Source organism: Perna viridis, chromosome 8 (assembly GCF_037379345.1).
Source record: "Perna viridis isolate PV_CMFRI_1.1 ecotype Kerala chromosome 8, ASM3737934v1, whole genome shotgun sequence".
NCBI classification, from domain to species: domain Eukaryota; kingdom Metazoa; phylum Mollusca; class Bivalvia; order Mytilida; family Mytilidae; genus Perna; species Perna viridis.
In genome coordinates this window covers 36500042-36518698 of record NC_142452.1, presented here as the reverse complement: position 1 = coordinate 36518698, position 18657 = coordinate 36500042, and the positions used below count along the sequence as shown (strand labels likewise).

Here is an 18657-nt window from a genome sequence, read left to right as displayed (position 1 = left end):
TATGCAACAACTTAAAACTAGTGATACAGTTAAGCTTGTATTACAGGTGACCAAAATAAGCAAACAGAGGAACACGTTGTAACGACTCTTTTATATCGCAAATTTGTGTACATGTACCTCCTGTCAATCCATTTATGAATTCATTGATGCTTAAACATATGTTAAATGATTTAAATCTGAAATTATTCAGTAAACAGTATTCGTTTTATTACTTACCGTCAACATCGTTATAATCAAGTAATAAATGTTAATACTGAACATACACGAATCCATTCCTGCAACATTTCAGTCTGACCGATGGTGCATCCCCTTGATAATGACTTCTCGCATTGTACATGTTGTACTCGGTCAAATATTGCAAGAGAACCTGAACCTCATCATAAGTTATATTTAGAAGAGTAATCAAGGCAACCAAGTTTATAGCGGAAATCAAAATAATGCAATCCAGGGACAAAGATCAGACACGGAAAACAGAAGCACATAGTAAAGAACACAATGTAACTAAAAAAATATACAAAGTAACAAAGATAAATGAGCAAGTCGGACTCCACTAAAAACTGGGAAAATGAACCATGTGCACCGGTAGGGTAAGCGTTCTCTGCTTTTCTAGAAACACCCGCCGAGTTGCTCATAAAATGTCAAGTCCGGGGTTGACGAAAGAGAAGAGGAAAACTATGACAAGTTGAACAAATCAATTTTCATGGTGCAGATGGATACATCGTAACCATCCACGAGTTCATGATGACGACCATAACACTCCTGTAGTGATGACTTCAATCTTGTAGCAGTTGACAATTCTGAATGAAAAATTATTACGTTTGTCGTAAAGTTTGGTCAATAGTTTTCCTTTACCATCGATCTCTAACTGTAGGTTAAGATATGAGGCTGACTTCACAGTGTCTGTAGTATCCTTTGTCTCAAGTTCTTTGGGGTAGCTGCGATGTATCAAATCCCCAAAATTTGGATTGTTTAAAGATAATACGTCATCTTTATAGCGGAAAATGAGATTAAAGGATCTAGCTAAACGATATTCCGCCTTTCCGATCAGATCAACTAGAAAGTCAGCTTCATAGGAGTGAAGGAATAGGTCAACACGTAGGAGCAGAGTTCGTTCCCATTGGAATGTCGACCGTTTTTTTGAAAAAAAACGCGTCCACCACACTGGACAAATATGTTGTTGATTAAAAATTCCAGCATTTTGTAAACATATTCTTCTGTATATTTGAAAGATGATATGAAATTATTTCTTACGTAGTAAGAGGAATCTCTGCCAGGAACTATATATATTTGTATCTAATCTAAGTGTACCATCATGTTATGAAAATAATCTTGAACTAATTGCCTTCAAAAGATCATTCAAATTTTCAGGATCCACTTTGAATTAATACCACTACGGGAGTAACAAGTGTTGTGGTAGGATTGCAGACCCTCTTTGACAGCTGTGAGGATAGAAGCTAAAAGTTTAGAAAGAAGTTTGGTGGTACATATTTCAGATCCCGCTATGTAACGTTATGGAAATATAAAAATTCGTCACTTATGTTTACCTCCAAATTATTCCAATTCTACCAAATGCTTTAAAGAATAGAAAGTTTAGCATACATTCTAGTCTTAATGAGAGGTAAACGCATGAACAGTATCTTTGAATTTGCGGTTTTCTCTTTTGGCGATTAATAAGGTCCCTTTTCTCAAATTCTCGGAAATATTAGATTATCACTTGAATGAACAGGCCAAATTGGAACCAATCTGAATATCAAAGACCTAGGATACACTTCGACATAAATAAGATTAGTATTTGTTGTGATCTACCAAATAACGTGCTATGAATGACTTGATGTCATTCCCTTGTTGTTTGCCAATATACATTGTAAGCCAGTTAAAAGATGATTTATCAGTTATTTAACCATAGAATTAAAACATTGATATTCCTTCAAACACCAATCACTACATGAATGTAACACGTCGGTTTTCAATTTGTACTATACAAATTTGGTATTGCAGAAAAAAATAAGATTGCTAAGCAAGTTTAACTGCTTCACTTAGGACAGTAGTCATCCCCATTACCAGACACTCCATGAACAACAACATAGCAAGTAATGTGCTTAAACCGGCATTAGCGGTAGTGCCAACCGACATAAAATGAGGGCGGAGCTTATCAGGTGATAACGATTATTTTGTGTATATAAATAGAAACAAAACAAATCCTGTCATGAACAACAACAAAAGACGCATGGTTAAGTTGATCATATTATTTTAAAGACACGAATAATAACGCAATCGACTTACTTTCAATTATTAAATGATATGAGTGATCATAATTCGAATGCCGTACAATTCTCGTAAAATTAAGCAGAGTCGTATCAATTCTTTCCGCGTGTTTCATTAATACAAGAACATTCCAAGAAGAAAAAAAAAACACGACGATATGTCCAATATAATTATACGTAAGTCGTTAAAGTAATACAACTGCGTGTTTATTGGCGTGATTTTAATTTAGTTGCGTTCCGATTCTAGTAAGGCTTTAAAATTCACTTGAGCAGACAAACGAACACTACTTTCGACTGTACAATTGTTCCTTAATCAGCTTCCAAATATCTTTAGTGTAATCTTGTGTTTTACGCTCTAACACACGTTTCCCAGTCCGACGACGTGGATGGCACGGATCTTCAACTAGTGAAACTGACGTACATTTTCTGTCGATGTTCTCGTTCCAGTCCAGTATAGCCATTTGTGTTCATCGCTTGTATTCTGCGTCACCAAAAACTACACGTTTGTCGTGAAGTATTAAACATGCCTTATTGAAAGACTCTACATAGTGAGTGTCAATGCATTCTACGTAATCCTGTGGGGTCTTGTAAAGTTGCAAAGTGTGAATTGCTCTTTCTAACAACTTAATTGCGACTGGATCCGTCGGAAGGGTTTTGCTAAGCATATAAGAACTTTCATCTTGACATCGGGACGTCAATGAACAATGTGAATGGATATCCTGGTAATGGAAAACAATGCTGTCCTATAAAAACTTAAGTTTCTCGGCAGATCCATCACAGTTTTTCATTGCATAGTTATAGTGCGTTTTTATAGACGCTGCCTTATCACTTAATTCTCCATGTCACTGTACACCATGATACTTCTGAGGACCATCGCACACTTTTTTTCACTTCTCTATTTATCCGTTTTGTAACATGCCATGTATCGTTGGCATTTGTCACAAGGGTTTGTTCACACTTTAAATACTTATTACCAACCATGTTCTTTTCGTTACCATGTATATTTACATTCACATCACAACGGAGCCAACAACTTTATGGGTTTTCATTCCTAGTGCAATTACTGGCATTTTTTCTCCACCCATGTCGAGCATCCGAAATAATCGTAATGCCGTTATAATTCTTGTCACTTTCTAGGCATTATAATACTATTACAGCAGTTTCATTTTCCATAGCATCACGTTTAAATTCTTCCGCAATTTCCGAATTTTTTTTTCGCAATGAATTCCTTGGAGCTCTTTAAAGAATGAATCTGAGAGACACCCGGCTTTAGCGAAACGTTCGTATTGCGAATAACGCAAGCCAGAAGTGAAGACACCATGCATCACCTTGAAGTTGGAAATTTCCCACCGGGCAGACGAGGAGATGTATCAATTCTAAAAGAATGTTCGTCCTCACAAAGAAGTGAAATTGTACCGATGTGTCCATACTGTTCAACACGTTTTACATCTCAAATGTTGGTGCACTGTTATGCAGTATGGACGAAGACAAAGAATATCATTTAAAGTGATAGCAAAATGTAAATTGGGAATAAAGAATCATATCACCGTACAAACGTTTTACCAGCTAAAGAGGTAAATTTAATTGTGCAAGAAAATTTGTATTTCTTCGTTTGCACTGGGAAGTTAACAAATGATAGTCAAGTAGGTTGAACATTCAAATGTAAGGCTTGAATTAAATCAACAGGAAGATTTAATTGCAACGGTAACTTGTGTACATGTACGTAAAAATAGCATTCTTGAGATGGTTTCCAGTGATACCTGTAAGCCTAACCGGAATATTATTCAAAATGTACAGTCGTTTTCAATGAACGCATTCCTGTATTTTTTTTCTGCTTCATGAAATACTCATGAAAAAATTCAAGAAAGTTTGAATGTACTGAAAATTGTACTTACGCGTCTCTCTATGCTATTCCACTGGCTGTTCATGAACCTGAACCGCATTGGAAAAAATATAGTCCCGACTGTATTGTTTTCAAATCATAACATAGCTTTTCTAAGATGGGGTAGGCAGTCATATTTGAAATTTCTGTAAAACTGTCAATTGCGTTTACCTTACAGGTTATGTGAAAAATAATCCCACCATCCGCGTACATATTCTGAATTGGACCCGCTTAATCTTTAAATGGACTGCTAGTAGTAACGTTTTTATATAGTGCTGAACTCAATGAGAATAAGTAATCCTCTCCTCAATTACTTGTTTAGTGATCAGGTACAATAACATGTAGTATATCTTATTATACTCGACGTCACATACAATACATTTTCGAATTGAAGCTCTACTTTTTAAACCGTCGGGACTTACCGCTAGAGTTGTCTCTCTTTTATTTAATATGAAGATAGTTCGCATATATGCTTGACGTGTTAGTACCAACGAGTCGCTTATTAGCTTAAATCATGCGTAACAAATCCTTACGGGAAAATCCCATACTAATATCCGCCATGTTGGTTCCTACGGCACGATTTGTTTACAAACGAAGTTCGTAAGTTCCCGTCGAACACCGGTGACAATCGTCTGCTTGATCAACTTCTCGGTATTGTACGTTGTTAGCGTAAAATAAATCCGAGATATCCGAAATAACGCCGAAATGCATTCTGGGTTCTTCGGTTTTTGGACAAACCATTTAAACGTAAACAACATCTCCTAGCACCCGATCACTGTAAACATGGCCGACTTTTTACAATGTAAATATTGGCACCGAGAATTAAAATCTGACAGGAATTTAACGATTCAATGTTTAGGGAGAAGCCGTCTGGCTAAACGAATGAGCAGGTCATTTAAGACAATTTAAACGACGGTAGGTGTCAATAAAGTCGTAGAAAATATTTTTATTCAAATTTCAACAGTATGTTATTTATGTGACGCCGAGTATAGTTTTGTCCTCCATATTATTTAAAAAAAAAATCCTAACAAAAATACCTGATATTTGATTCAATCTTTAGTGGACCTTTAAACATCTTAGGTTTCCGATTAATACACTATAAAACATGTTACAAAGATATTATATTTCCGTGTACATTCAAATGTAGCTAAACTTCAATTGCAAATAAAGTTCTTATGTTTGCAGATATTCGATTGGATTTTTACTCTATACAAAGGTAATCAATTTTACCGGGAAACATTGAAAAATGAACTCAAGTTTCTGATATTAAAAAAAACAACACATTTTATCATGAATGGAGAAGAAAATGGTAGTTTTGTTCCACAATTCATAGTGAGTGTAAACTATGCACAAATGCTGATCAAACTTTTTCGTCACAAATTATAAACCGGTATTTGTTTCATAAAGATCAAATTTGTGAATTTATTTTGCGTCGCACCTATATGCATCTGTTTCCGCCGAGATAATTTATATTTTCATAGTTCCGACCATGACAACTTGACTTGAGATGCTTGGAAAAAAATCATGAATATGTTAAATATTTAAAGAAATATAAGTTTTATATCAGTGCAGACGAATATTTAGTGGCGCAAATAATTTGTGTTGTTGAAAAAAAACACAAAACAAAAAAGCAACATACAAACAATAAACAAAAACTCCTAAGAATAATGAAAAAAAAAACAAAAACAAAAACAAAAACAAAAACAAAAACAAAAAAAAAAAAAACAAAAACAAACAAACAAACAAACAAAACGAAACAAAACAAAACTCAAATCTTAAGTTTCCAATGTTTCTTGTTCAAATAAAGGACATTCTTGTTATGTGTGAATTCATGTTATTTACAGTCAGATATAAATGCTATACACTATGAAATGTAAATTAACCGATAAACACAGACATTTCATAGGTATCTTCTCCAATGACTTCAAGTTGGGAGTCTGTCTAAAAATGAATATAAGGTAACAAGGGTAAAAAAAGGCATATTCCTCTTGACACAATATTATAAACCAATGCCACTTTTAGTATGTTGGAGAATGAATTTACGTAATTCCAACATACAGTATTTTAGATTGATGATAATAATGAATAAAATTCACCATGAATTAGTGTCTACATATAGAAATCATCTATCCCGATCTCTATTGCAATAGCCCTATTCCCCGATACACCTTTCCCTCTTGACCCATACTCCCTTTATTTGGATGTTTAGTTTTCCCTTTATAGGTACTGTACATGTATATAGTGAAAAAAGTTGCTGTTCCTTCTATCGGTACTCTTCCGTCATCAGTGAACACAATTTTTATTGTCGTTCGTATTCTGGTTTTCTTGATTTTCCTTCATACTAAAACATCGACTAATACTATTATATGGGATATGGGCTGTCTCTTATATTTCCATACTTCTTCACCATTAAATGGAACAGAATGTAAATTTGTCAGAATCTGTATAGCATACTCATTTTGTGCAACTTCTAATTGATTTTTCAAATTTTTCCGGGGTTTAATTTAAATATGTTTGCAGGTGGAGGGGTCAATTTAGTGAGAATTCTCATAGTGTTTAATGTTAAGATATATTCTGCAAAACTATTCACTTTTGTAGTTCGACGTTTTCCTTTTTTTAATAACTGTTTTGCATAAAGTATTGATAACAACATGCAAACGCAAGTTGCCTTATCTAAATATATAAAACATGTTTGTTTCATGTATGTAATTTGAAAAAAAGTAAAAAATAAGTAGGCATATTACAATTTATCACTAATATTTAATCATTCAAAAGCATTTCTATCTAATATTAAAGAACAACAATATACCAAGGGAGGACGGATTAAAGAAGACACAATATATTTGACTGTGTAAAATCGCAATTTCGAATTCATTAAGTAAGTCTCACTGCTGCGTTAAAGACAGTAGTCATTCCATTAGCAGACACTGCACGGACAACAATATATCCGGTTATGTGTTTAACAGACTTTATCTTTGATGGAAGGATAAATTCTAAGAAGGTGTTCTTCGTTTCTTGCCATTGGATGATATCCACACTACCTAAAGTAGTTCCGGCTGATACTTCGTAATATATTGGTTCTGCTGCCTTGAAGTGGTCTTTCCATGACGCTGTGAGTGTACGATTGTCGACAACAAGCTTCAAATCTGGACTATCTGAAATCCGTATTAAGAAAACCCTGAGAAGAACATCATGCATATGAGAAAAAAATGTATGTTAAATTCGATAGAACGAAACTTACATAAAGAGTAAAATAAGAATATATAATACCACTTCCACTTTGATGTAAAGTTATGAAAATATCAGTAAAAAATACCAACTCAAATAACTTAAATGCATAAGAATCCATGGCATAAACGTGAGCACATGAACAAGAGACGTTCTACATGCACAATGTAACGAAGCGAATAAAAATGATAACACAAACAAGACGACACCCATAAAACTGTTACACAAAATAAAAATATGACCTCCCACAAAACAAAAAAAAAAAAAAAACAAAAATAAAAAAAAATAATAAAAAAATCTAACAATGTGTTAAATGATGCAGAAGGGTTTTTGTTTTTACACCAATTGTGTTTTTTTTATGTATTTATCTAACAACCGTTTAAATAATACCGAAACCGCAGCTACCTGTAAGTTGTGGTCGTAAAGGAGAAACTACTAATTCATCTTTGACAGGAGGACTTCTAAGGTACATCTTATTGATGGCTTTGATACTAGCGGTATAGTTGCCCATTGCCATTTCCAGCCCTTTGAGAAAACAGTACGATGTATCCTGCTCCTCTGCAGTTAACGATTTTGTAAATTCTGTTGTTGGGTTTTGACCTCGAAACGATAACTGAAAAATGATAAGTGATTTAAAAAGCAAACATAGTATACTTTGCGACTATTATCTATTGTGAAATATTTTGAATTAAGCAGTCTTGATCAGAGAATATAGTTAGAAAATAATAAATTTAATTTCTTTTTCAAATAACAAATATATATAAATAACGATATACACACAAAAATAATCACAACAATAAAATGAATGAAGCAGTCGACGATAACCTCACCATATAACTATCTATCCCTGTCACATCTCTAAAGCCTGTCCACTTCAGTCTAATTGATGATGTATCACCTTGGTAACGACCTCTTGCATCGTACTCGGTTAAAGATTGCGGAAAAATTTCAACCTCAGCATAAGTAGTATATGGGGGTAGATTTGATATCTTAACACCGTTAGATGATAAAGTTGATTGTAAACCAGCATTATTTCTGCATCGTAATGTGACGTGGATCATCTTCATATATAAAAGACGTTTTGGAAACACTTTGGAAATAGTCTTTATGTCATTCGGTATTTTCTGAAATGTTTGGATCTCATTGCCATACGGTTGAAGCCCTGCAAATAAAAATAAATGGCAATACCGGATTTAGAAAAGTAAATTTAAATTGATTTAAGCAACAACACGAGCACATTTATCAAGCGGTGAATAACATTTTCATAGCCTTAATCAAATATTGGTTTTGTTCACGTCAAAAGGGTATTACCCCAAAGTTCAAAAATACAATACCTGCCAAGGTAGAAGGCGTTATCTATAAAGTGTCTCCACATGGGATAAAATATTCCCTTCAATGTTAATAAATCACTTGCCTGCTTTGTGATGCATCATTAATGTTACAATCAATATCACTGTACCATGACCACTTCATAAGGATAAGAACGGCTATATAACCAACTTGATAACTCTAATGCAACAATTAAAATAATCGGTCATTTTTGTGTTTTAAAACTAAATTGTAGGAATGAAGCTTTGAAACTTACCTACAGCCCACTCACAGTAATGTAGACCAGACTCTGGATCACTGACGTCCCAATTTGCTGAGACTTCTTCTGTTGTTTGGGCAGCTATATCTGGACCTACAATCAAATGAAAAAAAAAAACATATCAAAAGTATATCTGAATATTACGATTTTGAGTGAAAATTTGCAATTTCAACAACAATAAATCATAAGTCAAACTTTAATCTGCTTTACACTAAATCCCTTAAATTGCATTATTTTTTAGATTTTTTCTTAATTTCAAATTTTATACTGTTACTCAATTTCGTTTTCCATCAAATACGAGCTTAAGTACCTATTCCGTCATTTACAAATGATATTTCAGGTGGAGTGAGATCAACAAGAAGATCCTCGGCATGCGCCTCGTGCACTAATCCAGCTGCATTTGTTGCTACAACTGTGATATGTATAATTGAGGTATGAGCCAGAGTCACGTTGTAGTTGTAAGCAAAATTACTGAGTCCTACGCTTTTAAATCCCTGGATTTCAGTACTCCCTTCTGTGTAGCCTAGGAAATAAGTAACATTGATCACAAATAACTTTTCTCCTACGGAAGAAAATTTTAAAATAATATTTTACACTAGTATATGTATCATCAACATGATATTTATACAACAAAATGTTGCATGCTGAGTTATATGAAGAATATTATAAATCAACCATTTTATTATGTTAGTCATCATTCAAAGCCATCGTAAAAGCAAAATACCAAATAGCTGAGTTTTCTCTCTAACAGAAGCTGAGTCATCTGTTACAAAAAGTTGTAGTTAACGGAAGGAAAGGCTAATTAGAATAAAGAATAAGATTATGCTATTAATCTTCATATCACTTTGTTTCAAATATTGTTAAACAGCATTCTTTTGCCGATTACAATAATATTTCTTCTATGTTTTCATCATGATTAACATACCAATAGCCCACATATAATCCACAATCGGACTCTCCGGATCCATGAAGCTCCATGATGCGTGTATTGACGACCATTGGTGAAGGGAAACGACATGTGCATGGACATGTTTACTGTTAATGATATCGTCATTTTTGTCATGCATGACTGTTTCTTGAACTTTCAAATCATCAAACAGGATACCAGTATTGCCTGTCATGCTTCCGAGCTTAAGCAATACTTCCTGCCAGTGTGACCGGAAGTAATAAGTGTGATGATGCCAAAAAAGACCGTCTGATGACATTGCATGTTTATCTTGTTTTGTGTAAACCATAAACACGTGACGTCGCCCCCCAAACTCTACATAACCTTCTTTATTTGCAAGAACTGCACCAAGTAACGGAGAATGTGAAGTATAGAATGCCATTCGGTAGAATGTGTCTACTTTAAGTTCAGACAGGATTTGTGATATTTGTCCGTCTACAAACAAGAAGGAACGTCCATCCATGGCCATATTCCTGCCAGATTTCAATACATTTACGCAACTTCCAATTGAAGTATTCCAACTTACTGGAAGTGCTTGTGGGGAACCTGAACAGAGACTCACATTCTTTATATTCTCCCAGTCAACGGGAATGATATTTGTATCCTCAAAAGACGGATTAGAGACGATGTTATGTTCTAAATGCTCTAATGATGTTGGTTCTGGATGGGTAGTGTCAATAACTACACCATTAGACTGAACAGTTGTGGATTTATGACCAATGACATCTACTGCATAGACCAGACTTTTGTACTCAGTTCCTGCAACAAATGTTTTCCCTTTTAAAAATATATAATCCTTTTCAAGCCCTTTAGACATGTTTTCTGCTTTTATATAAATGTTTTGATTATTGTTAACCTATTATTTTCTTTCACATAAACTACTTCTATTATTTACTCATTGAATTGAATTATTAGTTCCGAACAGTTACCTGATGACAAACTAGAACCGTTTAAGTTTCGTGATACAGACTTGTGGATGCCGATATTCTCCCAGCCTCTTATATCGCATGTCCCTTCTGAAGACGACTTGGTCTGTACACACCACATATAGTGCGATATGCCAGAATCGCGGTCTGAAAAGTCGCCCCACAATGCACTTACAGTAGAAGATAAGTTCTGATAATCGATGTCCTTTATACCTGAAAAAAATATATTTCATAAAAACTGGAGGGCATTTCCTTACTTTATTCTTTTTTTATTCTTTTTCATAAACCATGTGGCTGGTGTTATTAGGAGATTTGTTATGACCCTGCTTTTGGTACAATACATCAGGTTATATTTCAGGTGATCAGGTGACTTCCCTTTCCATGGAAGGGCATCTTTAAGGTCAAAGGCTAAAAGGCGAAACTATACCGACTGCGTCGGAAAGAATGACAACCGCGTGAAAACCTGACCTGTTTGCGCTATCTTTGTAAATATGCAAATATGTAAGCACTTAAACTATAGCATTTTCAACTCATACATCATGGTAGTGTCTCCTAAATGTGGTTATGATGATACAATGATGTCAGATTGTTGTGTTTAATCTACAATTATACCGCCAGTTTCGACACAAATCGTTCTAAAGATAAGAGGTAATGGTTCTATCACTTTATTGTCATATGATTTTGTTAACCTACCAGGTCTGCCATGGATCGTTCAAGTGAAATGATGTAGTTGCTGTACCATTTAACTATCAGTTGTCTATGTTTACTCACCAATTCCATCACAAATCGTTCCTAAGACGGGAGCCAGTGACTCCACAGTTTTACCGCCAGATGATTTTGTTTAATTGCCAATTCCATCACAAATCGATCATTAAACAGGAACTGGTGACTCCAACATTTTAACTATAAGATAATTCTGCCTACTTACCAACTCAATCAAAAATCGTATAAGAGACAGGAATAAGTGACTCAGCCATTTTACCGTCAGATGAATTTGCATACTAACCAATTCCATCATGGACCGTCCCAGCGACAGGAGCCAATGACTCTACCATAATACCGTCAGATGATTCTGTTGCATGGATACCAGACCGACTGTAACCGACAATATTACTGTAGAATACAATCCCTGGTGTCATTGGCACTCTGCTGATGTTATGTGATGTAACAGTTGCCGGTAAATCTAATTCGACCGCATGAATATCATGTCCTAAAATTGAGAAGACAAATTAAAAAAAAAATACAGTTATCATTACAACATTAATATTACACGTCAACCACCAAACACGTGTATTATTCATAACATGTAACTGATGTTTTAACTTTTTATATGAAAGTAAACAATGCTTACCGCCAGGATATGTGCTGACATATACTTTGAATCGGTCGATAATATCAGTGTCATCTTTGAAAACATTTGTCCATCTGATTGTAAATGGTGCACCTGATTTAACAAAATCAACATCTTTCTTCCAATGACCCGGGATCTGTTCGACAACCTTTAAAGTAAGCATTCAATGTATTAAACGATTCAAACAATTACCTGAAGTTAAAGGATGTTTTTATGCGGTGTATAACAAATTCGGCCCTGGAAAAAAGTTGCTCAAACTTGTGTAGACATTGCTTAAAATTTAATAACAATTCTGCTTTAATTGATAACAAAGGCTTTTTTGTTGTTCAATTATACAAATCATTGAAACTTTATTTTCAAGTGGAGTTATAGATAGTTGAATTATGACAAGTTTGGAGAAAATCTCATAGTTTAATTCACATGCTTCGACGAATTCAATATTTCAGTGGAGATAGCTATTGTAGCGGTAGAATATTTTACCAGATATTTACTTGTTTTGGAAATGCATGTGGCCAATATGTTCGGAGTGAACACTGATTACTGATAGTTGCATAGGATACTTTGTGCGGCAGTCTGATACACTAATGCATTCAAAACTCGGGCATATAAATCTATATGTCCATTAAGTAGCACTGCTCTAATAAATAATTAAGAATGAACACTTTAATATCATTGAAAAAAAAGTGATTTGTTTGAATTTTCATTGCCATCTCCGAAAACATTGTTATGTGCAAATATATCTGCGGTTTTTTGTAAAGAACGCTGAATATCACGATCATGGTACACGCGGATATCAATGATATGAAGAAATATATGATATTATAGTGCAATCATGATAAAACAGTACAATATACAGTAAAGCACAATAAAACTGCTTTGTATGGTTTCAACTTTCTATTTCTTATCCTAATTTCGGGGATTTGATACATCGCATCTACCCAAAAAAAATTGAGATAAAGGATACTACAGACACTGTGAAGTCAGCCTCATATCTTGACCTATACTTAGAAATCGATGGTAAAGGAAAACTGTTGACCAAACTTTACGACAAACGTGATGACTTTTCATTCAGAATTGTCAACTTTCCTTTCATCTGTGGCAACATCCCTTCGGCTCCTGCGTATGGAGTGTTCATATCACAACTCATACGTTATGCCAGAGCTTGCCGAAACTACGCAGACTTTTTGTATCGCGCTAGAACTCTAACAAATAGGCTTCTGGAACAGGGTTATGTTGCTACAAGATTGAAGTCATCACTACCGAAGTTTTATGGTCGTCATCATGAACTCGTGGATTATTATGATGTATCCATCAGCATCATGAAACTGATTTATTCAACGGGTCATAGTTTTCCTTTCCTCGTTTGTCTACCCCGGACTTGACTTTTTATTAGCAACTCGGCGGGTGTTTCTAGAAAAGCAGAGGACGCTTACCCTACCGGTACACCTGGTCCATGTTCCCAGTTTTTGGTGGAGTCCGAGTTGCTCATTTACTTTTGTTACTTTGTATGTATAATTTTAGTAACTTTATGTTCTTTGTTGTGTGTGTCTGTTTTCCATGTCTGGTCTTTGCCCCTGGATTATATTATTTTGATTACCGCTATAACCTTGGTTCCCTTGATTACTCTTTCAATACTTCAAAAACATACCGCTGATCCTCTTATTTTCCGTCTTGGCAACGGCATGGACAAGGCACACACTCCATCTGTCTTAAAGTCGGCATATGCATCATCACTGTACCATGCACGGATGACCATAGAGTATGCTATATTTGGTTCCTTAAGAAATCGTCCTGAAATAAGTTGATAAGTTGATAAGTAATCAAGTAGTTTCATATACCTCATTTCAATATGTTGTAAATAAACAGAAAATGACAGATATTGTAGCATTTCAATACGATAGTTCATAATACGTTACCATGTATAGAAATGAGGGATGGGAAAGTCTTCCTAGTAAATACAGTAACAATTTTGGTCATCGAATACTAAACTCAAAATAAATCTTTTCTGGATCTTTAAGGGTCATTTGATTGAAACGTCATTATCTATTGTTTTTAAAAAAAAAATAATTTGCTGGACATTTTACAAAATAAAATTACTTTTCGTGAAGATGTAACTTATATACTGCTAATATTCTATTTTATTGCAAAAAGTCCAACTAAAAAAATGTAAACAGGTATCACAACATAAAAAGAATGCAAAACTTGATGAAATTCATAAGTTTGAAGTCAACTTACGTGGATTTACAGTGGGGGTCGAAATATAATAGACACGACACCTCTTTGGAGCTCATTGTTTTGTAAAATTCAAACTGGACATTGGGTCGGAAAGATGCTCATGTAACTGATGTAATAAATGTGCCAAGTGTGTATCACAAATGTGCCCAGTGTGTATCACAAATGCAAATGAAGTGAACACATGTAGAAGAATCTGTAACTTTAGTTGTCATAGGAACGGAATTTACTACGATTAAAAAATTCGTACTATATATCCATCATTTAAAATAATAATAATAATATACCGTTTGTAACATGTAATATGGACGGAGAGTCTGCGAAGTTCTATATATATGTGGAACGTAAGACCAGAACTAAGAATAGCTAAAAGAATATTCTGACGATGGTGAAAAATTTGTCGACACGGAATCAGACGATTGCGTAAGTGTGGAAGCGTTGTTTTGTCTATAATACAACATTGACCTCCGTCTGTAACATGTATAGACAAAGCTTAAAATCATATTACCTCGTTTTAGATTGAGTATTGCCTGATCATTTTGTCCTGCATGATGCCAAACATCATCAGATTCTGTAAATATCCCCTCAATGTTAGTTGACTGTGTTAATCCAGCACTCCATTCATACCTTAAGCAGAAGGGTTAGTTATCCAGACGATTTGTTTAGGTTAAAAGAAGTTATTATTCAAGTCGTATTTTTAGATACCTATAATAGTCTTTTGCGAACTCTGATACAAGTTAGTTGTATTTATACTTTTGCATAGACATACAAAATTTACATGCATTATTTCTTTTACCTATTTTGCAAACCTATCATAATATCAAACTTTGATATAAGAAAGTTGCCTAAAGGATGTTTGATAAACTGAATATAAACTTTACTTCTATGCTTCTATATGTTCTCACCGTTCTACTTGATGGACTCAATTAGCCGCGCCTTTGGCTTTTCTCTCTGAATTGGTTAAACTTAACGTTTGAGATTTTGAATTTGCTCGTGACACCCTCTCTTATTTTGTTGATCACAGTGTATACGTATGTATTTCTTCAGTTAAGTTAGAATTAAAACTGTTTTTCAAGAGTAACTAATATCTAAAGCCTATGAAACGGGAGTTTATACCATGGGCCAAGGTATAATTTTTATTCAAGTCGATTTATAGTACAGTACTAAGGTATACTGTAAATATGACAATTTTGCATGAATATGCCTTCATTCAAAAGTACTTTAAACATTAACAAATAAATGAGTCAACGCGTTGCCAAAAAGTTAACACAAAAATGATAGCATGTTCCATAGGGGTTTAAGTCCTTGCGCCTGTACAAACACCATATTGTCAATTTTGTTAGACAATATAGGATCATATATATTGCTTAAACGGTGAAGTTAGATTTTAATCAAAACGAAGCATTTCAATTTTCACCAAACAATGAAAATAGCTACTGTGTTCCTGACTTGGTAAGGTCGTTTCAAAAGTTAAATAATAACAATATTACCGAGCTAGAAGACACACAGTAAGAAATAAACAGAAGGAATACGATACAATAATGAAACCACACAACTAGCAAATATTTATATACCATAGGGGTTTCAGTCCTTGTGCCTGTACAATGTGCCATTTGGCAGCCAGAGCTACGTTGGACGGTGTATATTTAACATCAATAAATGTCGAAGTTGGCCTAACGTTAGTTATGTCATACACACGGAGTAAACTGTTGTGATTAGCTGTGAACAGAGAAAAGGGCATACTTAACGCCATTACTGTAGTATGATATTTCATTGTTTATGTTACGCATCATGCAAAATTTTATTTTACAAAGTGAACAACATTTCGTCCTTTTCGTTCACGAAATTACCATAATATTATGTAGAATGGCAGTAAAAGGAATTGATATGCATAAATAATCATTATTTCAGACATATTCCTATAGGTATGAATACAGTATGTATAACGTCGAACAGATTGCTCCTTTTGAGGAGAATAATTAGTCACAAAATAAAAAACAAGTTGCCATATATAGGGATAAACTGTCTTCATATCAATGTTGCACTTTAATATTCTGCAGGTCTATCTATTTTGCATTTAGTTTATGTTTGCAATACAATGTATGTTAACAAGTCATGGAAATGTCAAACAAAAAGAAAACAAAAAACAAAAACATTCCGAATGACTTTCAGTTTCAAAAGATATCATTGCTTATGAACCTTAAGGAGTATTACAAACCACATCGTGATTTCTAAAGTTGCTTTTTTCAAAATATGGATAACTTAAACAAAATTTACCTAGATTGAAAGCAGTTGGAGATTTGTTTTGTATTTATTCCTAGAGAAATGTAAGTTTTTTACAATATTTTATAAGAAGCTTCTTAAGTATACCTTTAGATATGTCTTGACATTTTGTTCCATTTAAAGAGCATCTTTGTCCTTGTGCTGCACAAACACAATGGCCTTTACATGTAACTGCTGAACAACGACGTATAAGTTCAAGTGCACCACCGGGAACCAGTTTAAATTGAGAATGTATCATCATACTTGGAAGACCAATCTAAGGAACAAAAAGATTAAGGACAAGTTTTTTCTTTATATTCAGGTAATAAAAACTGTATATAAGGTATTTCATTTCGATGAAAAAAGACTTTTTTATTTTCCTAGACAGCGTCTTGATTTTTGCACTGATTCTTTCTTTTTTGACTTTTTTGTTATACGTGCTCAGTTTTGATTTTTGGAATAAAAATAGTTATATGTAAACGAAAGATTCATTTTAATTAATAGAATACCCAATTTGCACTAATTTTGTAGTCTGTACCTTACATAGAAAAGATTTGGTCAAATGAAACATTTATAAAATCATATATATTTTTTTAATGTAGTATAAGATATATTGTCAGTTATAAAGTATAATTCGGACACTGCCAATGGTTTAAGATATGCAGTGCAGAAAAGACGAAAAATAAAAAAAAATAAAAATAACAAACACACATATAAATAAAAGAAAAAAAGAAAAAATAAATACGTAAGCGAACAAAATGCCTAATACCAATATTTTTACGTTACAATAGTCCTTACTGATTTAAGATCGGAATATTTGAGAAAACTATACAAAAAGTTACTGAAATTACCCAAATAAAGTCAATAAGTTTTGCAAAGTACCAATACCATATGCATTCTTTATATTTCTTATAAAAATGCAGCAACCTAATGAGAAACTAAGATCGGTTATCTATCCTATTTCTATTTTAAGTGTAAGTTTGAGCACGAATGGGAAAAATCAGTAACAATATAATTGCTTTCTCTAATTGGAAATGCCATTATAGGACCGTTATATATCACTTATGAAAGCTCAGAAATTGCTCAGTAGAATGTAAGAACAATAAGGTTCTTGACAGAATTATCTGCTCTTGAAATATTAATTTTCAGTGCATTTCAATGAATCTGTTTCTCAATTTTGCCATTTCCTTCATTTTATGATTATGCAATTACTTAAATCAAAGTTTCAAATTTTTCGTGCCACTACTGATTCATGCTAAGATTAACATTTAATAAATGTACCTCATTTACAGCCCAAACACTGACAAACACATGCTCAAATTTCGCTAGACTCTTCATGTCAACTTCAAAGGTTTGTACAAATCCTTCATCTTGCTTATCAACGCCTGATTGGTTGTGTAAGAATTCTTGTGGAGAACCAGACATCTGAAGTATGAATTATATTTCCTACAATCTGTTTTTCATTGAAATATGGGCGGAAATAAAATATGATATAATATATAAGTACATCACATTAAGGTTACACCTGTATTATTTTCTTTTTATATCTACATGTGCTTCCTCAAACAAAACATGTATTGCAATTTCAATATTCAGTTAATAACAAATGAAAGACCAACACGTGATTAAGATATCTTTTATTAAGTTTTAAGTAATTTATTAAGTGCTATTTTTTTCTTTCCTTTTAAACTTTCATATAATTGGGTAACCGTCCGAATTATTAAATTAATATAACATACAATGCCCCGTTCTCAATCCCAGATTTTCAATCCTCATTCATATTCAATATATAATGTTTATATTAGTAATAAACCGGAAATATACATGTTAACACATTTGTTTATTAATTATCTTTATTAAGTAGCAGTCTTTGTAAGAATCATGCAAATTCTGCAAAAAATATTTTTACTATGTAATTTAAGTTGTTGTATAGGACTATATTATGAAATTATTCATTCCAAATCTGTCTGCTCTCAGG

General features: G+C 33.6%; 1 protein-coding gene across 2 annotated transcripts in view; it reads right to left on the bottom strand.

The window, feature by feature from the left end:
* Nucleotides 1-6886: 6886 nt before the first annotated feature.
* LOC148610364 (uncharacterized) overlaps nt 6887-18657 on the bottom strand; it is a 48872-nt gene continuing 37101 nt past the window's right edge. For both annotated transcript variants that reach the window (XM_088542888.1, XM_088542889.1), the window contains 14 exons: nt 17961-18104; nt 16788-16956; nt 15992-16136; nt 14926-15044; nt 13834-13976; nt 12186-12333; nt 11841-12044; nt 10838-11047; nt 9888-10667; nt 9273-9485; nt 8960-9055; nt 8205-8536; nt 7780-7987; nt 6887-7301 (listed from right to left, as the gene is read on the bottom strand). In XM_088542888.1, the coding sequence (XP_088399014.1) occupies nt 7021-7301; nt 7780-7987; nt 8205-8536; nt 8960-9055; nt 9273-9485; nt 9888-10667; nt 10838-11047; nt 11841-12044; nt 12186-12333; nt 13834-13976; nt 14926-15044; nt 15992-16136; nt 16788-16956; nt 17961-18104 (3192 nt within the window). In that variant the 3' untranslated portion in view covers nt 6887-7020. The remainder of the gene's footprint in view (nt 7302-7779; nt 7988-8204; nt 8537-8959; nt 9056-9272; nt 9486-9887; nt 10668-10837; nt 11048-11840; nt 12045-12185; nt 12334-13833; nt 13977-14925; nt 15045-15991; nt 16137-16787; nt 16957-17960; nt 18105-18657) is intronic.